General features: G+C 42.5%; 1 protein-coding gene across 2 annotated transcripts in view; it reads left to right on the top strand.

Annotated features, from left to right (window-relative positions):
• LOC134572400 (protein Wnt-7b-like) overlaps nucleotides 1–17,750 on the top strand; it is a 33,539-nt gene extending 15,789 nt beyond the window's left edge. The window contains exons 1-4 of one of the 2 annotated variants that reach the window (XM_063431333.1): nucleotides 8,843–8,862; nucleotides 9,601–9,827; nucleotides 12,609–12,880; nucleotides 16,255–17,750. In XM_063431333.1, coding sequence (XP_063287403.1) covers nucleotides 8,846–8,862; nucleotides 9,601–9,827; nucleotides 12,609–12,880; nucleotides 16,255–16,734 — 996 coding nt within the window. In that variant the 5' untranslated portion in view covers nucleotides 8,843–8,845 and the 3' untranslated portion in view covers nucleotides 16,735–17,750. Of the gene's footprint in view, nucleotides 1–8,842; nucleotides 8,863–9,600; nucleotides 9,828–12,608; nucleotides 12,881–16,254 lie in introns of those variants that run through there. The other variant, XM_063431332.1, reaches the window with a different exon arrangement.
• The last annotated feature ends 600 nt before the right edge of the window (nucleotides 17,751–18,350 follow it).

Here is an 18,350-nt window from a genome sequence, read left to right on the forward strand (position 1 = left end):
CTCTCAGATCGTCGGCACGGTCTGTGCTTGCTCCCCCCCATGGACCAGCGGGGGTCATCCCGGTCCTCCCTGGGCGGATCCGATGCTCACCACAACCGGACCCGAGGGGACAAGCACAGCAAGAGTGCGGCTTGCAGCGGGCCAAGATGGCCGCCTACACGTGGCCAAGTGTGTCCCAGACTCCAGGGATCCCATTGCCCTGGCATTTGAACACTTTTGGGAGCAATACTGGGAACAAGCCAAACAGAGCCAGACAAGACCCACGGCTGCAACAAGCCCTCCACAGAACGGGGACAAACCACCACAGCCAGGGCGGAAAGCTGGCGCTATACAAGCGGGGAAGCGGAGAAGGAAGCCGCACAAAGCGTCCCGACACAGAGCTGACAAGCGGGTGCACTCATCTCCGTACCCCCCACATCGTATGCCTTACCAAACAGCGGGGACCGCCAACAGCCTCTAAAGCGGCTCCTACATCGGAGAAATCGGAGACGCAGCGGGCCCACCTGAAGGTAGTAACTCATCATGCACTGCCCAACACCCGATATGACCAGCACCTTGGCACAGACCTGCTGCACTCTCCCAGACGGGGAATAGGCTGAGGGTCGGACCAGCCCTGGGAAAGCATGACTGTTGAGAGACGTACTCACAAACTGCTACTACACCCTGGACATTAACTGTCCCTCTTGGCGAACACGAGTACTAGCCCTTATGCATACTGCTGGTCTGTGAGGGTGACTTTATCCCAACACGAGCTTGTTATAGAGAGAAGCAGCATTATCTATTTGTTTTTTTTTTCCGTTTTATTACTCAATGGTACAGATACATCTATGCCGGCTAATTGCATGTCATTACTTAACTTAACCTGATAACAGCCAGGCTACCAACATGCTTAATAATGTAGAAAGGTACTGCTGGGAGATATGTCACCTCTATTAACGTGCTTACCAGGTGGTTTTATAGCTCACCGGTTAAACATTATAGTCTAACCTGTTTTCAATGTTGTAAATTCTCTGATATATAGCTGATAACAATCTAACCTGGATAACCTAGTTTAACGCTGTTATTAATAATATTATTAGATATAACTCTTTGTCACGCGATAATAATCCATAAAACTGTGCTATGTTTTTACAAATGCCTAACCAATGTAAATCTATGTATGACGCTCTGCATGCTCTAACTGTTGTGGCATTGTGTGCTTTATGTGATTTTTCATGCACAAATAAAATAAAGAATTAAAAAAAAAAAAAAATACTTAAAGAACCAAAGTGAAAAACTCACAAGATCAGCTATTTTTACGACATGGAAATTGCCTCAAATTAACGGCAAATTAGAATCTCTTGAAAATGGACACAAATACCCAGTGATGGGGTCATCAAGCTCAGAAATTACTTCTGGATTATCCTTAATAGTAATGGCACCTGGGCAAACTGTTTAAAACAAATAAAAATGAATTCAATGATCTTCCCCTTACTCCATATTAATCTGGAAAGGCTGGCCTAACCTATTCTCAGTGATATTGAATATTGTTCCACCTATTTTCTGTATTTTTTGTCAAATTCCACATGTATTGTTAGTACACTGAATGGTCAATTTTGTTACCCATCGCCCCCCGCCCCCACCCCCTTTTTTGAGGCATTACTGCTTAGTTTTATTTATTTTGCAAATATTACCTTTATTTTTGTTATTCATTAAGATATTTTTAACGAGAACTGTAATTTATTTAGAAATTACACCACTGCATAAAATATTGAAAATCACCTATAACTTATTAACCTTTTTCATGTAGTCCTCCATTTTCTTTTAAATGCATATTAAAAGATTTAGCAATAAACATCACAATCCAGTTCAGCCAAGGCACAACCAGGGCACACAATGCAAATGCAGAGAAAAAGAGAAACATTGTTTCTGGTTCCTTTCTTCCACTGACGATGTTTAGTGATAGAAAAAGGCAATATTTTTAACGATGACTTACAGAGAACCAAAATGGTGGTGCCCAGGTGTAGGATAGAGTTCAATGCTGCTAGCAGTTAGTAGCTGACATTCGTCGTCTAGATACAATGCAGGTTCGACTACCGTTTGGCTGATTCTGTTACAACTGCTGTTAAGTTCAGCCACAGGGCAGAAATTGTGTAAAAATCCGGCTGCAGGGAATGTTATGATTTAATTGCAATTCAGTTAAAGTTACAAAAGGGTTGGGGAAATAGATCTATATTATGTTCAACAGTTTGGACATACATAGAAATTTGATATCCTAGGAGTTGAAATGCGCATGTCACCCAGCCAGCAGTGGCCCTATTTGGTATTCAGACCTCTGTCGTATACACATACCGCACACATACACATATACATCATACAAAAATATGCACATATACACAGTACTATTTACACTGAGTGCACTGTTCTGAGTTGAGAATGAATGAAGGACCTTGCAGGGAGCTACACACTCCCTAGTCAAAAACATTTGGTGCTAAAAAGCTCCAATGAAGTCCTCACCCCAATGAAACATCTGCTATGAACCTTTATCAGACACTAAAGATTGGACATTCCTGTGTCCAATGAAATGGCATTTGATGGGGGGCTCTCTACTTCCAATAAATGGTTGAATTATTTATTTAGGCTTGGGTGTTAGGTATTCATATTTACTGTAATTTTCTATTCCTATCTATTTTCTATGGCAGCATCAGTTTTCCCCACCTGTTGCTAAACTGGAGGACTTAGGGACAAGATTTACCTTTGGACCATCATTAAAAGACAACGAGAGACAACTAGATCACTTTATCTCAATGAAGAGGTCTGGGTGCAGTGGTCATTGTTTTAACATTGCCGTTTAATACGCATTGCCGTTAAATAGATACGCAGTTAAATAAAACTCTAGTGGCTCTCTGTCTGACAGCCACTAGAGGCACTTCCACTGCATTGACAGAGTCAAACTAGGTTCTCACAGCTAACCTACATTTTATTGGAAGGGCTTAGTGCTGGGCACGCATGCGCTTTTTGTCCTCAATGCATAGTGGAAGGCAGAACGAGTGGCTGTAGGGGGGATGTTCTCGGGGCTGGAAAAAAGATAAGTGAAAGCCTTTTCTCCAATTTTTCATTTAAAATGTGTGTGTGTGTGTGGGGGGGGGGGGGGGGTGGAGGGGGATGGACTAATAAAAATGCAGAGGAGAACAAAGAGTAGGCCAACATTTTTATGTTTTGCTGTTTTAATAAAGTGTATTTTAAGTGATTCCTGCTCTCAGAGGTCCTGCATTGTTTTCTGCTTACATCATTCAAGAGGGGCAGTGCTCTCCTTATAAGCACATTCACTGGTATACAGAGAGCCTAGTATAATTGAAGATTATGTGTACTGATATAATCTTAATTTTAATAATGACAGGAGGCGAGTATTTTGCATTAACTTTCTTTACTAACTCCATAGCAGCAAAGAAAAAACAGTTGAAATAAAGAACCAATCAGAGCGAGTCAGAGTATATATAAGTCTAAGCATATCCAATCACTTCCTCTTGACTAATGTGACATCACAAGTCCATAATGTAACAAATAACATGTCCGATCCAACTTGAAAAACGATAATGGAATTGAGTCTTCCCAGCAATCCATAAGACTTGTTAAACTGAAAGAAAAGAGAGCCTAGTATCAGTGATACGGAACCGACTGTATAAAATATATGTCTATGAGTATATATATAAGCCCTTATAATGACTTAATCTGACTAACCATAAGATGTTATCATACAGAGTCAATCCACAGTGTTAGAAACATCAGCAATCCATACCATTGTTCATACCAGTACATTGATTTAATCTTTAGAATTAGACTCGTACCCATTAACTCTAACTTACCTCAGTTTAGGGTGGGAACGTCAAGTTGAAAAAGGGGGGGGGGAATACTCGCCTCCTGTCATTATTAAAATTAAAATTATTAGTACACTGCGCTAGCATAATCTTCAATTTTACAACATGACAGGAGGCTTCATATTTTGAAATTTTAACGCTTAGGTAGAAGAGCGAACACGGCGTTGGACGCCGAACGAAAATAGAATGTCCGAAACGTCGATTTGCGGGCCCAGTCCACCGCTTGTAATATGTTTGACAGGGATGCGACTGCCAGAAAAGCCGATGATGCCGCTGCCCCTCGCATGGAGTGCGCGCCAAAAGACGGGTCTATACCAGCTAGGGAGAGGAGCCATCTGATCCATCTGACCAGTGTCCAAAACCGGACCGTGAGGGTTAACAAATGACACCAATAGCTGTCGGGCTGTCGGTGGGCGTAACGTCTCCGTTGCCACCACTTATGTCCGCAAAGCCTTGACCACACAAAGTTAGGGGTCCGAGGTGAAGAACGGATAGAAGACCGATGACGAGTCGGATTTAGTCCGCTGTGAAATATGAAATGGACTCCTTCCGGATCAATAGTAAAGGCGTCTTTATCGAACGCCCGAACGTCTGAGACTCGACGAAACAAAACCAGGCACAACAGGAAGGTGAACATGGCCATCAGTTGCCTTAAGGATAGTAGTTCATTAGGGGGACACCCCCTCAGGAATCGGAGTACAACGTCCACATCCCATAGATTTTGGTATTTAGGTGCTGGAGGTTGTCTCAGTTTGATGCCCCATAGTAGTCGACAGATCAGAGGGTCCTGTCTGACCGCTCTTCCTTGGGACGGTACATGGGCTGCCGATATAGCGGACCTGATGGCGTTGATGGTGCGATACGACTTACCTTCCTCGAAGATTGACGAGAGGAAATTCATGATATCGGAAACAGGGGCTGTAAAGAGATCCAGGTCCTGTCCCATGCACCAACTGGTCCAAAATTGCCATGCAGATAAGTAGCTCTTTCGCGGGGCCCAGGAGTCCCATAGTAGATCCTTAGTTGTTGTCGATACGTCGTTGGTACACCATACTCCCCTGAAAGAGTCCAGGATACCAAGGATAGGTGTCCGTCCAGTACCATAGGATGTGGGTTCCGTACTGGATCCCTGAGTAGGGTGGAGTCGTTCGGCAGCAGAATTGGGTCCTCGCAGGAAATCTCGAGGAGGTCTGGGAACCTGGGTTGGCTCGGCCATAGGGGCGCCCGGAGGGTTAACTTCACTACTCGTCTCCGAATGTGGTGGAGAACTCTCGCAATCATAGCGAATGGGGGAAAGGCATAAGCCCTTTGTGTTGGCCAGTGTTGGGTGAAAGCGTCCACCGCCGAGCACTCTGGGTCTGGGAGCCACCTGTAAAACTGTGGTAATTGATGATTGTTGTGTGAGGCAAACAGATCCAGAAGGAAGGGTCCTTTCCGTTCGTTCAGATAGGCGAATATCTGTGGGTTCAATTGCCAGTCGCTGGCGTCTCTCCAGTGTCGGGAGTGCCAATCTGCGGTAAGGTTCGACTCCCCTGGTAAATGTTCTGCACGTATCGTAATGTTGCGTGGGAGGCAGTAGTCAAAGATTTCCTTTGTCAAATTCACCAGTGTTTGTGAACGAGTCCCTCCCAAGTGGTTGATGTACCATACTGCAGATATGTTGTGCATCCGTAGAAGTATACAACAATTGGATTGTCCTTTCACTAGGCTGCCTATAGCAAATGACCCCACTAGTAATTCCAGGCAGTTGATATGCATCGAGAGTTCACGCTGGGTTGTCCACGTTTCACCCGTGGATGCTTCCCTATCCGTGGCACCCCATCCCAGTCGGCTCGCGTCCGATTCCAGCACGACGTCTGGGTGGTTGTCGAAGATGGCACTACCATTCCATGATTGCATGCAGTTGAGTCACCATTCAAGTTCTTGGCGCACTTCGTCCGTCAGCGGAACTGGTTGGCTGTACGTGTGGTTCCATCGAAGGAAGCGGGCTTTCAACCGTTGCATGGCATGGTAATGCAGGGGGCCTGGAAATATGGCTTGTATTGATGAGGAGAGTAGGCCAACGATCCGCGCCAGTTGTCGGAGCAGAATGGAGTTGAGCTTGAGTACTCTGCGGATCTCTTTTCTGATGGCCGTCACTTTGGTAGACGGGAGGTGGAGTGTGCAAAAGCCCAGGAATTGAATTTTTTGCATGGGGGTCATTGCGGACTTGGCCCTGTTGACGATGAAACCCAGGGACTCCAATAATTGTACCGTATAGTCGGTATGTTGTACGGGCAGTTTTCTCGTTCTGCAGAATAAGAGTATGTCGTCCAGATAAATGATACATCTGATCCCACGAGTTCTGAGGTGAGTTAACACTGGTTTCAACATTTTCGTGAAGCACCATGGTGCGGAGCTTAGCCCGAAAGGGAGGCAAGTGAATTGCCATGGGCAGCCGTTCCACAGGAACCGAAGGAAGGGACAGCTGTCTTCGTGGATTGGGATCGACAGGTATGTGTCCTTGAGATCTAGGCGCGTAAACAAGTCCCCTTCTTGAAGGAGGTCCCGTAGTAAGTGTATGCCTTCTATTTTGAAGAAGCGGTAGGTCACGTGGGCATTCAGATCACTTAAATTTATCACAGGTCTGAAATACTCGGTTTTCTTGCGGACGAGGAACATGTTGCTGAAGAAGCCTCCTTGTTTGCACACGGGTTGTATAGCGCCCTTCATGTGTAGCTCGCGGAGCTCCACTTCTATGAGTTATGCATCAGAAGCTGAGAGGCATAAGGGATGAGGATGAGAAGCGACATCCGCCAGGTATATCACATGGGCCAGTGGCCCCATCGCGTCCAGGAGCTTGTCTTGCGCCCCTTTAAAGCTTCTCTTGACCCCTCTGCGTGGGTCACGACCCCCTCACTCCATAAAGGCCAGCATGAGTTGGTCGAACTCTGGCGTGAAAGACACCTTGTCTGGCAGGGATGGTCTGAGGTACTCCGCCCTCATCCGTTTGCAGATGTGTTTCACCAGGGGCTTGCGGATCCAGAAGTGCATAAACCTGAGGAGGTGCTCAGGCAGGGCCCATTTCCCGGAGCGGGGGTGCCTGATGTTCCTGTGGTCAAACATCCTCTGCCCCGTGGCGTCCAGGAATATCTCCTGTTCCTGCGTAGCAGCTGTAGCGGATGACTCAGCATCTCCTTTACACTGGGGCTCACCCAGGAAGGTCTCCCTGAGGTAGGCATTGGAGCCCCAATCGCCTTCCTCGGAGTCTGAGACCTCTGCCTGCCACTCGTCCAGGATGGAGAGGGAGTGGGGCATATTTTTGTCCACATCCGAGGAAATCTCCTGAGTGTATTTGGGGGCCGTGGTCACAGGGCGCTTACTGCGCTTCAGCGGCGCCTTGCCTTTGTTGGCGGCCTTTTTGGACACCTCGTCCTTCTAGTGGCATTTCGCCGGGTGTTGTCTCTCGTTAGAGGAGTCATTTGACTCATCCGAGTCCTCCCTGGTATGGGAATGCTTCCTAATCGGCTTGTTAGTTTCAGAGGCCGTTGGTAACACCTTCGCCATCGCCTTCTCCAAGGACGCAGTCACCGCTGCGTTGATCATGGCCTGAAGGTCTATCGGGTTCTGTGTGTCCTTGATAATTCGGGCACTAACAGGCACAGGTATGAGAGGTGAAGAGACCGTGTGGGAGGGACTTAGACAGGCCGTTTGTCGCCCAGTGGCCTGAAAAAAACAGACTCTTTAACACTGGGGCTCACCCAGGAAATCAGAAACTCAGGGAATTACCCAAATGGGGGCTCACCCCTTGCCAGACTACTAGGGTATACCTTAACTGGCAGTCCCACTCCCCAAGGGTAATAACACCAAGCTGCACAGGTCCCTATGAGAAACTGGAATCACCTCTGGTAATTTTGCAGAAAAACCTTCAACAGGAGCCTTCAAACAGGAGCCTTATCTTAATGAGTGTGATACTCTGCTGAAATTACACCAACAAAATGGCTGCCATGTGTCTCGCGAGAGACCCGGGCTAGCTGACAGAAAAAAGCCAGCGAAAATCATTCGCAGGGAACGTGAGTATAGAGAGACTGCTTGCAGCGTTCGGCAGAAAATTTAATGGACAGCTGTTCGTTTTGCTGAACGCATGCTGAATTCACAAATGGAATGCCACTTTGGTAGGAAGTGGCCGTTCGTATAAATAGACCATTCGTGCAAAACTAAACGAACGGGTGGGCCTGGTCATCCCATTCGTGTAGAAAGGCACGAACGGTAATTGGGCGCTCCTTTCGCACAATAGTAGTGCGAACAGACGGGGAAGTCAGTCAGACGTCTGTTCGTGCCGCAATGCACGGACACAGTGACAGCCAGCTCTGTACGCACAGATTACAGTGTGAACAGCGCTGGAAAGGAGGGTGAAAGTGGCGAACGTAGCCACCATAAGGAGGGGGGAAATGGGAAAACGCTGTTGCCTCAGAAGATGCTCTGAGGGGAGAGGGGGTAGCCCGTCCAACAGTTAACAGCCCAATAGGTATAAAATACTTAAGGAATCCCCTACCACCCCCAGGAAAGTAACATAAACACAATAAGATTAACTAGAAGATTATAACACATTGAATAATAGACAGTTAAGGAAATTAGTACTCTGACCTGACTTGTGATGGAGCAGCAAAGAAAGAGGAAGTGATTGGAAATGCTTAGACTTATATATACTCTGACTCGCTCTGGTTGGTTCTTAATTTCAACAGTTTTTTCTTTGCTGCTATGGAGTTAGTAAAGAAAGTTAATGCAAAATAGGAAGCCTCCTGTCATGTTGTAAAATTAGTTCTCTAATAGGTGAACAATCATTTGTTACTTGTATGTTTATATTAGAGATTTCTCTGAATCTGCACCACAAGTTTTCCGTTTCTCTCTTTTTAGTCTCCCCATTTTGAGAAACATTTGACCAAGGATCAAGAGAGGGTTTGGTATTACCTAATATACCTCCGTGCAAGTGATCTGAGCCTATCCATATGTGGCTCAGGACCATGTGAGTGTGGTCCATACTTTCTTTTAAGCACCCTGTGGGGCTCGAAATACTTCACCATTGTATATATATCTTTTTTCTCTGTAGGAAATTGTGTACTTCCCTATATTGTATAGGGGTAAGTTGACTCTGTCTCAGCGCTCCACTAAGTGTACTCTTTTGGTGGTTTGTTCCACCTTGGTTACCTGTTTGTCAATACTATTGTGTAATTTTGGGGGTATTTACATGTTTGTAGAGCTGCTGCTTATCCATTTACGGTTTATTTGATAACCCACTAAGTGCTTTTTACACACAGATCACTCTTTTTATATTGCTCATCATTAGACTGCTCGGGCTGTTAGGTGGCCTTTAGGGCACTGAGAACATGAGGGAGCTTTATAACAGCTCTGTGACAGGTGCTAAAAAGATCAGCCTTACACGCACACATGTCCCTTTTTTTTGAAGAAACTAACCCTCATCACAGGTTGGTCCACCTACCCCCTGGGTAATGTCCCTGCCCTGAGTTCATACCTTACAATGTTGCGAGGTCTATTTACAGCTTTATTATTGGTGAAAAAAAGGAAACTATTTTAATATGACTTCTATTGTAATATCACCTTAGCGAGCTTTAGGCTAGTAACTTACAGAAGTGTCTATTGTTATTATATCCCAAAATTAGCTTAATTTATTTAGCTTAATTTATTTTCCACCTTGCTCGTTTTATAACTGTTTTATAACTGCCTGTATCTGTTTTTTTCCTAGGGGTGTATCCTCGGTGCTAGCTCTGGGTGCTAGTATAATCTGTAGAAAGATACCCGGACTCTCTCCTCGTCAGCGAACAATCTGTGAATCTCGTCCCGATGCCATGATAGCAATTGGTACGGGAGCCCGATTGGGGACGGAGGAGTGTCTCTATCAATTCCAGTACAGCAGATGGAACTGCAGCTCCTTGGGGGAACCGAGTCTCTTTGGAGCTGAGCTAAAAGTAGGTATGTGTGCTGTGCCCGCACTGTAATAAAAAAAATATATATATATATATAAATATTTACAAATACTGTCATACTACATTTACATATCATAAGGCACATGAAAAAAAAAAACACAACAGTCTAAAAGACGTTAGGATGGGTCATTATGTCCTGAACGGCAAGGGTTTTAACAGCATTCGGGGAGTAATGACTTGTGCTGACTTTAGTGCCTGTGAAGCCCTACTGAACCCCCCCCCCCCCAACATATACTTACCTCGGCAGACCCGATGGCCGGGGGATGCCTGACAACCGAGGCAGTCCCTGCTTTCGGATCTGGTCAGGTAAGTGTCATTCGTGGGGTTTCAGGGGGGCTTCACTGGCACCCTTTGCAGCCAATTCCGCCGATCCTATCCAGGATCATCTGAATTGCAAGTTTGGCTGCAGGGGGACTGCCTGGGTTTCGAGGCAGATCCCCTAACATATATAGGATAAAACAAGCTAATGTTATATAAATAATGTATATCACACACTTATAATTAAATTAAATTATATATATATGGTTGGAATTGTTTGGCTGAGAATGTTATCCAAACAATGCTGTTCCGAATTTGGACAAACTTGATATTGCTAATGCCGAAGTATAACTTCAGTTTACTAAATTGTTATCCGATGTAGCCACCTCTTTATCACATATGACCTCAAAATTGGCTACATATAGTGTCTTGTTTAAATATAAAATTAAGGTTTCCCATATTGCATAGCTAGAACACATTGATACAATTAAAAGGAAAGCTAATACCAATATTTGAAGAAGTCAATATTTGGTGCGCCCACTATTTGTTGGCTTGTTGCTTGGAATCATGATATATATGCACAGAGGTCCACTATGTGTGGAGTAACACTGACTGTTCGTATCAAAATTGTTCCCTTCAAGACTATTAGAGCTTTGTTGTCCTCCAACAAAGAACTGTGCTAAGGGTTCAGTTGCTGGGGGAGTCTGAGATCCTAGTCAGAGGATCCCCCCATCCCCTGTCCCATAGTGTTCTTTCCCATCTCATAATGTTCTTTCCACCCCTCCCCCATAGTGTTCTTCCCCCCCTCCCCTGTCCCATAATGTTCTCCCCCCTCCCCCTGTCCCATAGTGTTTTTCCCCCCTTCCCCTGTCCCATAGTGTTTTCCCCCCTTACCTGTCCCATAGCGTTCCTTCCCCCCTCCCCTGTCCCATAGTGTTCTTTCCCCATCTCATAATGTTCTTTCCACCCCTCCCCCATAGTGTTCTTCCCCCCCCCCTCCCCTGTCCCATAATGTTCTCCCCCCCCTCCCCCTGTTCCATAGTGGTCCTTACCACCACCCCCTCATCCCATAGTGTTCCTTACCACCACCACCACCCCATCCCATAGTATTCTTTCGGACATAGTATTAAATTAGAAGAGCAAAGGTTTAAAAAAAATATCAGGAAGTATTACTTTACAGAGAGGGTAGTGGATGCATGGAATAGCCTTCAAGCTGAAGTGGTAGAGGTTAACACAGTGAGGGAGTTAAATTGTGCGTGGGATACGCAAAAAGCTATCCTACTTAGGCCAGGGACTAATGAAAGTATTTAGAAAATTGGGCAAACGGTTCTTATCTGTCGTCACATTCTATGTTTCTATATTTGCTGGAGAGGTCCCCTGCTTATCCAGCTTTTGTAAAATCTTTTTTCTTTCTTTCAAATTAAAGACGCTAAAGACAAATCAGGATTCATCAATCTAGGATTATGGTGACATGGTCAATTTCGCAATCTACTGCCTAGAGTTTGCTGATTTTTGCCAGTTTCTTCATGTATAAACTAAGTTTTTCCTAAACAGTTGCAGCTAATAGCTTATTTCACATCCAAAAGCTATTTATGTAACTTGATATGTTAACTGCATAAGATGTTCGATATATGCTTACGTATGTCGATTTTTCTTTGGCTATCCTCTCGTATGTTGTGTGCATTGCTGTAAATCTTGCCATAAAGCTAGAACACCAAACACTGAATAAAAACCAAATAGTAAAGAGGGAGTGCTAAAAATGGTGATAACACAGCCCAACACCACCATGTACGCTTAAACAATTACACATTTTGCCAAATTACAAACGCTGAAATGCCAATGGTGGTATGTTGTATAAACAGAGTGTATTTCAACACACTCACAATAAAAAAAAACACTACCAGACAATGCAATTCTTGCATAGTGCATAAAATTGATGATAAAATGAGCCAATGCTTCTCACCCAACTCGTTTGGTCCACGCCAGAATTTATCAATGAAATATCTTTTTCATCTTCTGCAAGATGTAAAATAAAGAAAAAAAAAATATGCAACTGCTGTCGTGGCTCAGAGTTTATCTTTTATATGTAATCTCATGCACAGCAAAATAATTAATTTTTTTTAATATGAAAAAAAAAATATGAGGCAAAAAGCAACTAAATCCAAGCAAGAAAAAAAAAAGTTAAAAACTCCAGGCTTATAGCTGCAGGCTCCATACATGGAGAAGTTCCTACAAGTCAGGAGTCCCTACTACCTGTTGTTCACCTTTGGATGGTCTTAGAAGCTATGTACATATTGCTCTACTTAACGCATATACAGAGCTGAGGGACTGACTTGACCCCCTACCCCCCTAAAAAAAACAAATTTTATTAGAATCCCTTGTTTTTGTCATAGCTCGTGTTAAAAAAGTGCCCATAGAGCGTGCCACACTAACCCCCCCCCCCCCCATACTCCTTTTTTTATAGGTAGTGGAATAAACCACTTTCTGGTTCTGTCTGTTCTGTTTTCAGGGAGCCGGGAGACAGCTTTTTTCTATGCCATACTGTCAGCTGGCATTGCCCATGCCATCACCAATGCCTGCAGCCAAGGCAACTTGACATACTGTGGCTGTGACCGAGAGAAGCACAGCTATCACGATCCCGAGAAGGGGTGGCGTTGGGGTGGGTGCTCTGCGGATGTGAAGCATGGGATCCGCTTGTCCAGAGAGTTTGTGGATGCCAGAGAAGTGAAACGCAACGCTCGCACTTTGATGAACCTGCACAACAACTTAGTTGGAAGAAAGGTAGGCACATCTTTACATATTGTCAAACTACCTGAGTGGCTTGGAAGTAAATGTATATGACTAATCATTTTATCATGCAATATCCTTGTCAGGTCAATAAGTCGGCCTGGAGACCCCACAAGGTCATCTGCAAGGTTATTCATTGAATTGGAAATTGACAGGAATTTACAAAGGACTTTTAGGTGAAAATAGTCAAACAAAAAAGGAGAAAAAAATTATTTTGCTATTTTTCCAGCGTGGCCATGTTGGTCAAGAAATAATTTGAAATTCCCTAATCGGTTACTGGCAATTCTCAATTTAGTAAATAACCATATAAGTACCACAAAGCCTTGTGAAACTCTCTTAAAACCTGTAATGACAGGGATAAGCCTGCATATAACAGCCCAGGTTGGGAAATCAGACACAAATGTTTGATATAGATATATTTGATACATATATAAAGACATATTCAGTCACTCAGTAGCTACCATTCATAAAATAGGTACCGTATGTTCTTTAAAAAAAATGTTTTTTTTTTTTAATAAATGGGAGCTACAGCGTCATCTGACCGCTTTAGCCAATTAGTGGCGCCCCTGCCCGGCAGCACTGAACTTCAGAAGACTGATACCGCAGGGAGAATTGAAAATTGGGTGCTGGAGGCAACTTTTGGGGGTTAAACCTTTTAACGGTTTAACCCCTTCAGGTAAGAAATCACCCAGGGACCTCCTTCAGTTTCTTTTTTTTTGTTTTATGATGCCCAGAGTTTTCCTTGAAATTACTAGAGCCGTTATATTTTAAACAAGTTTTTTTTAGACTTAAAAATAAATAAATCAGTTTTAAGCCAATATTTTCTTATCTTTTTTAACTTTATAATTTACACAATGAAAACCACTTATAAAACTCTTATAACTCTATTTTGTATTTTAAAAGTTATCCCTTTAAATTTCGGCAACTTGGGTCTGAGCTTTATTTATTAATTCTCTTCGATATTCCTTCTGAAAGAAAGAAATTATTTTATTTAAAAAAAAGATTGTTTTCAAATCATCTGTGCGTTAATCTTCATAGTGTAGAGACTTACATATCTAGTGCAAGGTCCCTAAACTATTTTTTCGCTCATCTTAAAGTCCACAGAGTAAACCCAGAATTTTTATCATACAATGTGCCTCCAGTCTATGAAGTAACTAACAGTAAATATACATAAACTACCTCAAGATAATATAACCAGATAAATCTAGCTAAAGGTTAAGTTTGAAAACTGACCGTCTCTATATTCCCCCCTTCACTTTACTTCACTCTACACATTGCAGTGACAAAATCAGACCCGCTAACTATTAAATTCAAACACTGTCTGATCCAAGATGCATGTACATGGCTGAATAATCCTGTCATATACTAAACCTAGAGATGGGTTTTTCTATTTTTTTTTTTGGCATATACTTCATTTAACAAAGAGTCTTTTTCATTACAATAATTGCTAAAAGGATCATTATATCAAAAAAATAGTCTTGAGGTAATAGTTCGCCTTTAAAACAAATATGTATTTAACTGATCAAACTTTAGACACCCAGTGGCCCTTTGTGGTACTGCAGGTCCCCCAAAAAGTTGTCTAGGTAAAACATGTTTAAGCTCATGAAGGTTAAGGCTTTATCCAACCACTCTTTAGTCAATCTGCCCTGATAGTCTATAGCAAAGGTGTACAACTGTAGTACTTTAATTCTTGATGTTAGTATCTTTTAATCACAAAGGTAAAATAGTGATTCTGTATGATAAAAAAATAAAACCAGATCCGAGGTAGGTGGGGAACAGAGGCGTGAGGGTAGGGAAATTTAAGGAGGGAGAAGATTAAAGAAAGAGGTGAGTAATCATTGCAACAGAACTAGTCATTGGAAAAACCCTTACTAGCTAGCACAATCACCGATATCTGAACATCGGCGTTATAATACACAGTCTTTAAACAATGACAGGAACATTGGAGCAACGCAAGAATTGCTTTGTCTATTTTGTTCTGTATGTAATCTATTTCTGGATACTGGGTTACTGTAAGCTGGTTTGACTTCACCAGGAATTGTGAATTTAAAGGACAACTGTCACCTCAAAACTATTTTTAATCTAACAATCCTTTCAAGTTTTGAAAGAATATAATTTAAAAAAAAATTAAACTATATGTGTTAAAAAATAATAATACCCCCCCCACCACACGACTTTCTCGAGAGAATTCAGCGTAATTACCCTTGAAGTTTTGTTTAATCTGCAAAAATGTTGCACTGTTACCTGTCATACTCCTTTCTCGCAATTGCCAAATGTTGTATGTACTGCTTTTATGTACCCCCTGATTCTTTTTTCTGTACCTCCCCCTATAATATAAATCTTCAAAATAAAAAATTAAAAAAATAAATAAAAATAATAAAACTCATCCCTATCTTTAGTATTACAGGATCCATCAGCCATATACATGCACCTTGGGCCAGGCAGTGTTCAAAAACAGTCAGTTAGTCTCTATGGTCTTACATTTTTCTATGCAGGGAGTGAAGCTGGGAAGATCATAGAGACTAATTGTCCATTTTCAAACACTGTCCGACTAAAAGTGCATGTATATGGCTGAAGGTTTATACAGTAATGGTAGGAATTCGTTTTTCTCATTTTTGTACTTATACTTCATTTAACAACATCTATTTCCTTTGAAAACTTGATAAAAGGATTAAAATATAAAAAAAAGTTTTGAGATTAGAATCGTCCTTTAAGACACAAATAGTTGAGCAGGAACCATGGTTGACTTGGATCATTTTTCTAATTTTCATGTTAATGCTGACTTCCTGACAATTCCCAGTTTAGCTAATACCCTTGTTTAGGACTTTAACCATTGAGTTTTTTTTTTTACTATGGGTGAACTGATATCCACATTTAAAAATTTGGGCAAAAATAGCCAAATGGTGACTATATATGAGTTTGAGAATGCTTCCAGTTCAGCACAGATGGGCTTTGAACAGTGTTTGCCAGCACATGTTGAGATTCGTGTTAATTAATACTAGCTCCCACCAACCAGGTGGACATGTCACTTTGGAGGTATTTGCAAAAAATGGAAAGATCCCACAAGTGATTGATCTACTTAAAGGTACCAAAGTTTTTAGGTCCTGCTATCTGTGGTGTAACTCATCTTTGGTTTTGCTTCAACACCCTACCAAATTGCAACCTCCCCATACACAACTTGATTCACTACTAGAGGTAGATCTCATGGAGAGTTTTGGTACATAAGTGTTTTTATGTTCCTTTCAAAGGCAGAATGGACACATCGCAATGATACATTACAAACTAAAACCCACAGGCTCTAGTGGAGTAATGTCCTGTTTTTGTCTGTTGACTGCACTGTTTTGACTTCCTTTTCTCTTTCTCTCCAGTTGTTGGAGAAGAGCGTGCGACTGGAATGTAAGTGCCATGGAGTTTCGGGTTCGTGTACAATGAAAACCTGCTGGGTGACACTACCCCACTTTCGAGCTGTGGGAGACATGTTGATGGAGCGGTACGATCAATCTGTTATGGTCGAAGCTGTGAGGGGCAGGCGGCAACTGTTGCCCACGTTCCTTAAACTCACTAACCCTCAGAGCTACACCAAACCTGCGGAGACCGACTTGGTATATATCGATAGATCCCCCAATTTCTGTGAGAAGGACAATATCACAGGTACCATGGGCACATATGGTCGCCTGTGTAACCGCACATCAACTATGTCTGACAGCTGTGAGCTCCTCTGCTGTGGGCGAGGATACAAAACTCTTCAGTATACCCATACGTGGCAGTGCCACTGCAAATTCCACTGGTGCTGCAATGTCATTTGCAGCACATGTAGCGAAAGGACGCAGGCTTATACCTGCAATTGATAGGGGGGAAAGGGCTCTTGATGCTGAATATGATGAAGGAAGGCCCCACCACGTGTAAACTGGGGAACTCAGTGAGCAGCGACTGCCTAGCAGAGAAAGGGCAAACGGAGTCGACCACGAAACTGCAAGCAGAGGAAGCAGACACGGATCCACGGACACTGGGCACATGCATGCAGCTGCAGCAAAAACAGAAGATGCATGCCGTGCACTTTTTAAAAAAACGCAGCAATTAGTTCCAGGAATGAACTGGGTGATTAATCGTTATTTTGTCTTTCATTGAGGAGTAAATTAATTTATGCTAATAAAAGAGTGAGTAAAGAGACCTAAGAGACAGGCAATGCTGAAATCACAACATGGGCCAGGGGACGAAACTTTTAGGAAACCAATTGGAATTTTATTTCTCCTGTTTTGTGGGTATGCACATTTTTTTAAATGAAATGCTATCTAGCAAGTGTATATTTTACCATATAGCTATATCTATGTCAGTTTCTGTGCTTAATTGTTTTAGTTTGTTGTTTGTTTTAGGATTGAGGGCTTTGCAGAGAGATTTACGAAGTAGTGATAATCTGGAGAGTTTTCTCCCAAAATGGGAAATCGGCCAAAACTCCCTCCTCAATTTATTTAGCTATCATATTGTCTTAGAGTGATGTTACTAAAAGTGATGTTACTAAAAGTTTCTTTACACAAATTGGTTTAAAACAAAAATCCCATAAGAGTTATAATTTATTTATTTTTTAATTACATTTTTTTAAATTTCTTTTTCATGAAAGCAAGTTACATTATGTAGCTGTAGTTACCAATTGAGATCTGAACTATCTGTAAAATGAAAAAAAGAGGGGACACTCTTCACACATAAAGCATATCACAGACTTTGATATTACCCACTCCCTACATTACTGGGATCAAAGTTTGTGAAATGCTTTATGTGTGAAGAGTGTCCCCTCTTTTTTTCATTTTACAGAAAGTGCCAATTTCAATAGAAAGTGGCTATTCCATAAATTTAAATTGTTACAACCCCCACCACCCTTCCTCGACTGTCAATTAGACAATCAGACTTGTTACTTCCTGGTAGTTTAGTTCAGTGGAGCTAAACTCAAGAGGCAGGTAATTGTTTGCAAAGACTTTTCATTGAGCTGTCATGGGAAGTCTGTGATTGGTCAGTTATAGAAAGTCTGGGCTGGGTTAGAAAGCAAGAGCTTCCAAAGGCTTCAGACAAGAGATCTTTTTTAAATAGACTCCCAATGTTTTTAAAAATAATTTCTGGCCAAATTTAAAAAGGATAAACATAAAAAAATAAACATTTTGAAATCTGAAGGCAATCTAAAATCTAATCTCAAAGTACTTGTCTCAAGTAAAGTTTATAAGGATTTGTTAACCAAGTCATGTATATTCACTAAACTTTGAATTTTTGGCAATTCACCAGGGAATTTCAAACGTTAGACCAAAATGATGTTGGCCTAACAATTACAGTTAAAGGAACACTCCTGGCATCATAACAACATGTTATGAAGTTGTTATGGTGGCAGGAGGTCTCTGAAGCCAGGTAACGTTTAGGGACTAAACCGTTTATGGTCCGAGGAGGACCAAGCCAGACCAAGATGGTGGCGCACGCGAGG

Source organism: Pelobates fuscus, chromosome 9, assembly GCF_036172605.1.
Source record: "Pelobates fuscus isolate aPelFus1 chromosome 9, aPelFus1.pri, whole genome shotgun sequence".
Taxonomy (NCBI): domain Eukaryota; kingdom Metazoa; phylum Chordata; class Amphibia; order Anura; family Pelobatidae; genus Pelobates; species Pelobates fuscus.